Here is an 11103-nt window from a genome sequence, read left to right on the forward strand (position 1 = left end):
CTAGGAACTATAGATAACCATTATCCTCAGGATAAGCTAATAAAGTTTTTAAATATGCATGAAGTTATGTTTCCAAAGATAACGGCTTGGAAGCCAATTGACAACGCACTGGTGGTGTTTACTGACGGCACCTCCAAGGAAAGAGCTGGTTATCTCATTAATGGAAAACAGGTGGTAGTAAATACTCCTGGTCTCTCCACTCAATTGGCTGAATTAACGGCGGTTTTAAAAGTCTTTGAAGCTGTGCCTGATGCATTTAATTTATTTACGGACAGCTATTACATATTCAACAGCTTACCATTGCTCTAGACAGCTGGAAACTTTAAGCTGGAGACGCCAGCAGGTGCTTTATTTGCCAAAATTACAAAACATCATTCTTGCACGTAAGAATCGGTTCTACATTGGCCACATCAGGGCTCATTCTGGACTGCCAGGACCTCTGGCCAGAGGCAATGACATCATTGACAGAGCTCTCACAGGAGAGATCTTAGCCTCAGATCCTATAACCTTAGCTAAACAGGATCATGCGAAGTTTCACTTATCCAGCCAGACTCTGAGACTCAAACATAAAAATTCCAGAGAACAAGCAAGAATGATCGTTAAACAATGTCCTAAATGTGTTATCTTAGCATCAGTTCCACACTTGGGAATTAATCCCAGAGGATTAGTACCTAATAGCATCTGGCATATGGATATAACACATTATGCAGAATTTGGAAAGCTTAAATATTTACATGTATGCATTGATACCTGCTCTGGATTTATTTTTGCTTCCCTGCAAACAGCAGAAGCCTCTAGAAATGTTATCGATCATTATATACTAGCTTTCAGTGTTATGGGACTGCCCAAAACCATTAAGACGGACAATGGTCCCTCCTACTTGGGGAGGAATTTTTCTTCCTTTTGCAAAAATTTTGGAATTGTTCACAAAACCGACATTCCTTATAATCCTATGGGTCAAGGTATTGTTGAACGTGCCCATCGTACTATCAAAAACTGGCTTTTCAAGACCAAAGGAGGAATCCTCTTTCCTCAGAGGTCTCCCAAAGCGCATCTGGCATTTGTCCTTTTTATTTTGAACTTTCTGCAGATCGATGTTAATAATCGTTCAGCAGCGGACTGACATTGGCATCCTGAATCAGCAAATTCCCACGCTATGGTGCGGTGGAGGGATCCACTCACTAATTCGTGGCTTGGTCCGGACCCGGTCCTGGTTTGGGGCAGAGGTTCTGTCTGCATATTTTCCCAAGCCGAAGAAGAGGCTCGCTGGCTACCAGAAAGATTGGTACGACAGATTGATTCGGAGAAGCCGATGCCTTAAGATATGCTCCTCCCAGCCAGTTTTGCCTTTGATAGATTTTTTTACTTCGCCAGTTTTTTTTTTTTTGTGTGTGTGTGTGTATATGTGTGTATGTTCATTTGCTTTGGAAAACTGCTAATGTCTGCTTTTCCCGATCAAAGCAGGAGGTGGGACAGGCAACTCCCGAGAAATGCCTGTTTCCGAGAAATGCCAGTTGCTAATATCTGTTTTTCCCGATCAAAGCAGGAGGTGGGACAGGCAACTCCCGAGAAATGCCTGTTTCTGAGAAATGCCAGTTGCTAATATCTGTTTTTCCCGATCAAAGCAGGAGGTGGGACAGGCAAATCCCGAGAATTGCCTGGATCCTGCTAATTGACCAGCTTCTCAAGAAGAACCTGCTTATCTGATTCAAGCAGTAAAAGCTCCCATGGAGCAAAGCTTTCGTGACCGGTTCAATGTTCGCTAGATCAGGGATCTCCCGAGAATGCTTGGTTCGCGCTCAGCCTCCAGGCTTTCAAAGGTTAATTCAGTTCTCCAGAGGCTTCAAGGAACTGATATGCATCATCCCGAGATCAGCTCCTGGCGACCGGAGCCCTGGCTTCCAGCTGCCCCACACCCCGCCCTACTGAATTCAGCACCTGACTGAAAGAGTTACGTCAGCCATTTTCGGAGATTATGATCAGTCCTTGGACCATGGGTTTTGCGGACGAGCCTTGGCATTCTACATGGAGGATGGTGCATCCTGATGACCCTTTTCTGGCTGGGAGGTCACCCTAGGCTGGCACGTAGATGATGGCCATCTGGGTTACAGTCATTTCATGGCCTGGATTTCCCACTGTGCATAATCGCCTTGGAGGACGGAGCCAGAAGGTGTTATGCGCTTTTATGTTCCCCATGTATTTGTGTCGAGATCGTATTGCATTTCCCTGCATCGTTTTAAACAAAATAGGGTGAATTGTACTGTCCCCGCTGAGCTCAACGGGATTCCGCAATAGGACTCCGGAGGCAGCAGCCCGGCTCGGCCCATCAGGTGTTTGGGACCGGAGACAGCTCCAGGGATCAAAGACAGAACCGGTAGCCCAGAATTCAAAAGGAAATGAACCTTTAATCCGCTTTCCTGCCTGGAGCCCTTGCTTGCAGGGGCTTGTTTACAGACTGACATGTTTTTTCCCTGTTCTCACTTCTATGCTAAAAGACATAAGATTGTTTTGCCTTAGGTATAAATATCCCGATTCACTAAGTAAAGATCACACCTTGATAAGAATCTACTTGGTGTCGTTTCTTGTCTCCTAACCCGCTTATTTTCACAGAAACTCGACTTCCCCAGTTCGTGAATCACCCATGGTAGAAGTGAAACTGTGGGCCGGTTTCCTTCAAGGAAGGATAGAGATAAAGCTTCACACAGTAGACAGACATGAATTTGCAATCATATACCAAGAGAGGTAGGGATGTCTAGTTAGAATACCCTGCTATCGCCTGTACAAGCTGGGAAACTTCATCTGCAGTTCTTCTGCAACCCCTCCCCACTCTGAGAAAACTCCAAGCAAAGAAATGGTGTCAAGAGCTTAATTTCCACATGTTTTTGTCAGCTGATGCAACTTGCTGTTCTGATATGACCAGCCAACCCAAGTACTTGCCCAAGTGCTCAACTTTGGCCATCCTTGGGCACAGTCTCCATTTATGATTTACACATTATTACTCCTTGTGTAAGATATATTACACCACCACCACCACCACTCCCCTACCACTTCTCTTAACCCAGGCATGTGAATTCCTCTGCCCTATTATTTGACACTGATGAACCTGCCTTAGAGCATTACCTAATATGGTCAGATTTGGCCTATATTTGAGTCAGGTTTGAACATTTCATTACAGTCACTATTTGGAAAACATGGAGTTATATAGAAGCTATTAATTTAATCTTATATTCCTACTTTACTCCCATACGATTTCTCAATAATGTAAAACTCAGAAGTTCAAAGATGTTACAGAATTAATTTTTCTCAGATTAACAATGATCCAGTACTACAGACAGTTAGCCTCACTGATTTTCTGTCCATGTACCTGGTCCTGAACCACCTTTTCATTATTGTGGTTGTCAGTTGTGACCCCATCTCCAAACACTCACACCTTGCCTTCTCCAATTTGTGCTTATAATTCTATAAGCACGACCACCATGAATGAGGCTAGTGAATATCCATGAGATATTTATTTATTTATTGCACTGGGTGTCTCACTCAGGCCTGTATGGATATGAGACAACATATAAAACTATCTCCTTGCAGTGATGGCCTATAATCTATGAGGTCATTTTTTACCCACTGAGTTACACAATCAACATGAACATTTGCTTCTGTATTCTACTTGTTTTTCTCTCCTCTTTCATTAGTAGTGTGCATTTCCTAGTCTAGAGTCTGATGGTACCACTGCTATTCTCCAGCTCATCCTAGAATCCACAGTTTTTTGTGAAGTTTTGCAAACATCAAGCTTCCACATTCTAAGTCTTTCATCAATATCATCCTGATATATTTAGTTATTACCATGTTGTTTTTTGAAATTTCTCACTCCGATATATTTTTTCTAGTTTATTCAAGTTGTCTCCTCTATTTTGAGGACCCAATTAGTAGAATGTATATATAAAGCCATTTAAATTTGTGTGTGTCTACTCTCACTTGTCCCATTATTATATTGCACTGGTTTTGTTGTAGACTACTGCTGCTTTGCAGTTACGACTCCCTTTTACATGTTGTATTGTCAATAATTCACCTTGTGACCCCTCTATTGAGCATATGTATTCCTGATTTAGGAATTAGGAATAGTCTTACTTATATTCTTTTCCAGTGATTGTCTGATTGGTTAGGGAGTTAGGTTTCTACAATCAGTTTAAAGTAACGAAGATACTGAATATCTTACTCATCTTCCAATATGTTATTTCAGAATGACTAGGTGGTATACTTTCTAACTATACCATGCATTAGACTTCAAACCTAACTCTGTCGTTTGTCAAATTCTGCCATGTTTAGTAAGTATTTAAATCCCCAAGCTTCTTTATAGAACTGATTATTCTGACACCAGTGCTTAGTTAAAGTAGGGAGAGAGAACTCAGAACTGTTCCTGTCTAAAAGAACTGCAGGGACAAAATGGAGAAGAGACTAAGGTAAAGGTGGTCCAATCACAAGCCCAACTTTGAATCTGTCTCAAAGGTAGGCTCCAAGATTTGACACTATTACTGATGCTATGGTGTGCTTACAGACAGGAGCTCAGTATTGTGGTCCTCTGAGAAATCCAACAAACAGGTGACTGAGAGAGATGAAGATACTTAACCTAACCATTGGACTGAAGTCAGGGAGCCCTATGATTGAATTGGGGAAAGACTGCAAGAAGCCTAGGTGGAGGGCAACCCCATAGGAAGTCCATCAGTCTCAATTACCTCAGACACTTGAGATTTCTTAGACACTTAGTCACCAACCAGGCAGCATACATGAGGTAGTTTGAGAACCCAGACATATATATATAGCAGGGGACTTATAGGTCTGGCCTCATGGGAAGAAGATGACCCTAACCCTTGAGAGACTTGAGCCCCAGGGTGTGGATAGGCCTGGTGGTCGTGGTGGGGAGAAATGGAATCAGGTACTGTGGGAGGAAGAATCAGGGGGGCAAAGGCTGGAATGTAAAAAAATAAAAGTAATACTAATAACACCAATAATAATAATAATAATAATAATAATAATAATAATAACAACAACAACAATAATAATAATAGTAATAATAGAAAGTGCTTGATCTGCAAGTACAATAGAGCTTAAGACACCATTATAAAACAAAATAAAAATTACATATTTTATGTCTTTGCTTTGAATCCCAGCAATGGGGTGTCAGGAGAAGGCTGATCTCTATAGTCAACATAGCCTATCCTATTCATCTTTCCTCAAAACATATGGTGGATGGTATCTAAGGATCTAAGAGAGCATCACAGGATTGTCCTCTGTCCTTCTCATGAGTCTAAACATATATTAACCAGTACACAAACACTCACACATGAACGTTCACACATATACACACACAAACATGCACAGGCATACACATGCACACAAGTACAGAGATGCAGATAAAAATCAAATAAAACAATTACTTTTAGGTATTGGCTGTTGAGTTAATTCTAACTCAACATTCAGTAGGCTATCACAAGAGGAATTATACAAATCATATAATCTTGGTCTCAGTATCAATAAAACTGTGATTACTAAAAACCACTGAGACTTGTTAATACAAAGTCACACTCTATTCACTTATTATATCAATATGAGTTTTCAAGTCTAGTTATTTAACACATAGAATGTCAGCTAAAGTTACTTTGTTTTAACTCCTATATAATATTTTAAGAACCAGACATCTCTGAATAAAATTTGATTATAAATCCATTTTAGCCACTTCCATGTTATTATTTTTCATTGTACTTAGAACTATTAATACTATATGTATTTAATTTTTACAACTTACATATTTTAAGCAACTTAATCAGAACTCACAAAATTATTTTGTCTTCATACACATACCCTTACTTATTAAGATATTTTCTATATTTATATCTTCTTTATCACATGTTTTAACATTTTCTTTTATTTTATGTTTTTTTAAATACCATTAGACACAATAATATTAGAAAATGTATTTTAAATTTTTGTCAGAATTTTTTTTGGGAACATAGATATTGCAGCTAAGTAATTATGTTGGGAAATGAATTACTTTCAAAGGGAATAAAATTGTAACATTTCAAATCATCATTACTAGAGTCCAGTCACTTAGTATTATAGACTCTATAACAGTTCTCTGTTGCTCCCTCTTATCTCTGGATATTGCAGTTCACCAGATACACTTTCCTGAGAGAAAACATGTTAGAGACCAAACAGAGTTTAGTAGCTTAAATAGCTCTAATGTACAGATGAGAAAACTTTTCTTTCACAGTGTGTTCTTTGATAAAATGTTATTGGTAAATATCTTCCCAGCAGCATACTGAACACCTTTTACTTATCAATATGCAAAGACAAAACAGTATAATTATGCTGAGTATATAGTTCTACAATATAAAATCTAGCATACATAGTTACATTGTCTACTCCAACATAATATTTTTATTAGATAGAAACTATTGTATAGTATATCACTAACTGTCTAGTGTATCCGTAAACAGATACATTTAAAAAATAACCTTAGAGTTAAGAGAATTAAGATGTGATATTATATGTAAGGCCTGTGAAATGTAGATAAACAGATATGATAATAATAGGGAGCAATATAATAATGCCCCAGGAGTCAGGATGAAAACCATCTTTATTTTGCTTTATCCCTTGTGTTTAATGAAATGACTCACCTGGCATAGATGGGCTAGTGAGTACTTTTGGATATTTTGCCACTGGAGACACTGAAACTATGTGTTAACCTTTAAAAACTAATGTAAAACCTCTGACCTTAATGGACAACTAAACCTATGAATTTTTCTTGAAATGAGTCTCTCAAGCAAAGAAGTGATGACTCAGTCTCTTTTCTTCACAGTAACATACTTACGGTCTTCAATATCGAGGCAATATTTGAATCCTGTTGCTGGTTAGACTAATCACATAATGTAAATTTCCTTAGTTAAGATTGAGAAGGTGAGTTTATGTCTGATTCATTAAATAATTCATGCTTAAATTCACATTGATCACTTTATATTTATTACAAATTCTTGTCATAAACTATTGTTTTCAAAAGTGATCCCTTGTTATAGTTTCACATGACTATTATTCTGAAAGTTGACTTTAGTCTTGTGCTCATCTCTGGTATTTTTAATTGTTTCATAGGGATAGTCCCTTCCTATTACATTTCAAAAATAACTTGAACACCTTTATTCAGATTAATGAATGAAACTTTGTATGGTAGTCCATGGTCATGACAACTGATAAAATTTGAGTAAAGGTGATGTGAGAATACCAAGTTCTGAGCATGAAGCTAAGGGACTTCCACTTTGTGCATGTTGAGCACAACACTGCACATTCTAGACAAGCACTGCTCTCTTCAAAGTTAATTATTGTAACTGATTCTCAGCATAAAATATTCTTATAAGTTATTTTCAAAGAGTTGTAATATTATTTAATAAATTTGCATGTATGTGAATAATACAATGGGACTATGAAATATACACACACATGACAAATTGATTCATTCAAAGTAGTCAACTGTTCATTCCATATGTCCTACTGTCGGACATAGGGGTTTCTCACTTTCTTAGTGAGTTTTCCCACCACAGATCTTATGTCTACATTATATTTAGAGTTTTTTGAGTCTTGTATTTAATCAAATAATATAAGCAAAGCCTATTTTGTTCTTCCAAACCATCAAGGACTATTCCAGACATAAATATTCATATTATCTAAACAATTTTCTTTAAAAGGTTCACACAATCCTACAACCTAGAAAATTAGGCCTTCAAAAGACTGCAATACTGTAGTTAGTTTAATCTCTTTGTTTGATTTTCTGTATGCTTTATTTTTATTTCATCCATTTATTTTAAGAGCAAAATGTAACAACTCAGCTTATGTGAACAACTTAAGAGGTAATGTAACAGAGAATCTCATAGTTAACATTCCCCATTTTGTATTGAAATTAACTTGTAAAGGAAACAGGTTTTATTTCTCTGGCTCTTGTAATAAGGTCGAACTTTAATTTTATTTTCTAATCTTTACATAAGCCTCTCTAGTTAGTAGATACAATCTACTTATTGTTCTTCAATTTAGTTCGAATTGAGTGGATTTATAAAGAGAGGTTTTGTTTAGGAGGAAAACACCAAAGCTGTAAGAGCAAGTCAGCTGTCTTAGCCTAATATGACAATACTGTAAGGTCCAGGTATATGAATAATATTTAGTCAGAAAATTCAACGCTTCAGTCAGATAAACATTCTGACCTAAATTCTTCCAGGCACTGCTTATTTTATAAAATGGAAAAAATTAATTTTTCCCAAAATATTTTCTTGGGTAAATAGAGTAATTAAATTAAGTATTTCACCCACAATGTGATGTGCTATTCTCATTTTACACAAAGTTTCAATCTTTTATGAAGAACTATAAGCAAGAAAGTAATGTTTAGAATGAAAAAAAAATCTCCAGGGAGGAGCACATTAATTTGTTAACCAGAACCAAATGATTATTTCTGATAGCATACATAAAAGTAACACTATATTTACTGATATGATTATATTAGTAATATATATGTTTATATAGTGCAAAATAACTAATAAGGCTATGAATTTAAAAATGAGAAAGTAGGAATATATCAGATAGTTGAAAATGAGAAAAGGTAAATATAATGTAACTATATGATAAGGTCAAAAAATTTAAACAGGCAGATTGGTATTTTGCAAAATTTTTATAAGAAAATTTACATGATGTTTGCACATATTTTTATCAGTATAATCTCTGAAATGCTTCTGATTGAAAGCCACAGATTATATTATATTTAGTTTTATAGGTCTTTGACAATACACAAAACTATATTGGTTTTGTTTTTAAATCAGTAACAGATGCAATAAGAAATTCTGTGAAGGAAAAAAAACAACAACCAAAATAAACTATTTGAATGCTATGCATTTGCCCTGCTAAGCATGATTTTTATATAAGTTACATATCTCCTCAAAATTAAGCATATTACAATGTGATCTAGATGGCTTGTTACAATATAGGCTACTGTCTCTCATATTGTTTATTGGGAGTAAATATGATTCAGCCAAATAACTTATAATTCTAACATCTTTCAATAATTGATTGTTGTTATATTGTATTTCACTCTGTATCTACAATAGGTTGTCAAAGACATGGAAGGTAAAAACCAGACAGTTGTTTCTCACTTCTTTCTTCTGGGACTAACAGATGATCCAACTGTGAAGCCTGTGATCTTTTGTCTCTTCCTGTTCATGTACATGGTCACCGTCTTGGGAAATCTGCTTATTATCCTTGTTGTAAGCTCTTATCCCCATTTACAAACACCCATGTACTTTTTTATTTCAAATTTATCATTTAACGACATCTGCTTAACCACAACTGTCATCCCAAACATGTTACGGACTACCCAAGCACAGGATCCGAGCATTAGTTATGCAGGCTGCCTTACTCAGCTCTGCTTTGTCTTGCTCTTTGCTGGATTTGAAAGCTGTCTTCTTGCAGCAATGGCCTATGACCGATATGTTGCTATTTGTTATCCACTGAGTTATACGGTCATCATGAATTTTCACTCATGTGCTCTACTAATTCTCTTCTCTGTTTTCATTAGTGTTTTGAACATGGGACTTCTTGGTCTCATGGTATTGAGAATATCCTTCTGCACAAATCTAGAAATTCCCTTATTCTTCTGTGAACTTTCTCAGATCATGAAGCTTGCCTGCTCTGACACTCTCATTAATGATATTCTGATATATATTGCAACATTTATATTTGGTGGCATCCCAATCTCTGGTATTATTTTCTCTTATGTCCAAATTGCCTCTTCTGTTTTGAGAATACCGTCAGTAAAAGGAAGATATAAAGCCTTTTCCACTTGTGGTTCTCACTTGTCAGTGACTTCTTTGTCCTATGGTTCAGGATTGTGGGTTTATATAACCTCTTCAGTTTCTATTTTACCCAAGAAGACTTCAGTAGCCTGCATTATGTACACTGTAGTCCCACAAATGTTGAACCCCTTCATCTTTAGCTTTCGAAATAAAGACATGAAAGGAACTATTAAAAAATTCATCAGTAGAGTAGCTTCTCTTTGATAAGAGTGATTTCCTTAAACTTTTGTTTGGATAAGAAAGATATATGTGTGTGTGTGTGTGTGTGTGTGTGTGTGTGTACATGTGTATATGTATATGTGTATATATATACATACATGTATATATATACACACACACATATATATGCTATAAATGAATTCAAATAATTAAAAAAATATACTGAAAGCAATTCAACTCAAAAACAGATTTTCTTCTGAATAAATGGAGCTGCATAGGAATTTAAATTTTTATTATGTTGATGTGAACAATTTTGCAGTGTTAAGTACTTGGAAGGAAAATTATTAAAATTGATGAATTTAGAAATTATAACATAAGTTTTGTAATTTATGCTATTTAATTGTTTGGAGATTCATTTGATTTTTAATTATATGTATATATTTTGTATCTATATATGTGTTTATATATAGGAATATGGGTGCCACTAGAAGGCCAAAGAGGTTGTCAGAATCTCTTAGACAAAGAATTACCTTTAATTGTGTGTTAACTGATATGCATGCTGGAAACTGAACTCTAGGTTTACATAAAAGCACAAAGAGCTCATAACTATAAGCTGTATCTCTTTAGCATATTTTTTACTTAATATTCTTTAGATATAGTTGAGAAGCCAGTTCCATTTTTCATCACCTCCTATCTTACTGAATATTTATGAATTACAAATAGCAGGTCTAAATATTTGACTAACAAAGGATTTTCTAAACCAGAAGGAGAACAGTAAGCATAATTTGGCCATTTACATGTACACATTTTCCCATTCTCAAGTAAAGGAAAACTTGGAGATATTTTATTATAATTCAAAACTGATCAAGAATATAATGTTACTTATGATGAAAGGCACCACTAATACACAAAAGATATGAGTTTCTCAGGTATACAAGAAAACATGTAAATTAGAAAGACACTCCACATGTGATATGATCCTATTAATCACATAATATTTTCACTAGAGTGTTTCAAAACAGATCAATAGATAAGTACCTATGACTAGTGACATGGGATAAAATAG

The 11103-nt window shown here is 35.9% G+C and overlaps 1 protein-coding gene across 1 annotated transcript; it reads left to right on the forward strand.

Annotated features, from left to right (window-relative positions):
- The first annotated feature begins 9143 nt into the window (after positions 1-9143).
- Positions 9144-10082, forward strand: LOC116072643 (olfactory receptor 7G2-like). Its single transcript, XM_031344097.1, has one exon. The coding sequence runs from the start codon at positions 9147-9149 to the stop codon at positions 10080-10082; it is 936 nt and encodes a 311-aa protein (XP_031199957.1). The 5' UTR covers positions 9144-9146.
- Positions 10083-11103: the final 1021 nt, after the last annotated feature.

The sequence above is a fragment of the Mastomys coucha genome, unplaced genomic scaffold (genome assembly GCF_008632895.1).
Source record: "Mastomys coucha isolate ucsf_1 unplaced genomic scaffold, UCSF_Mcou_1 pScaffold23, whole genome shotgun sequence".
Lineage (NCBI taxonomy): Eukaryota > Metazoa > Chordata > Mammalia > Rodentia > Muridae > Mastomys > Mastomys coucha.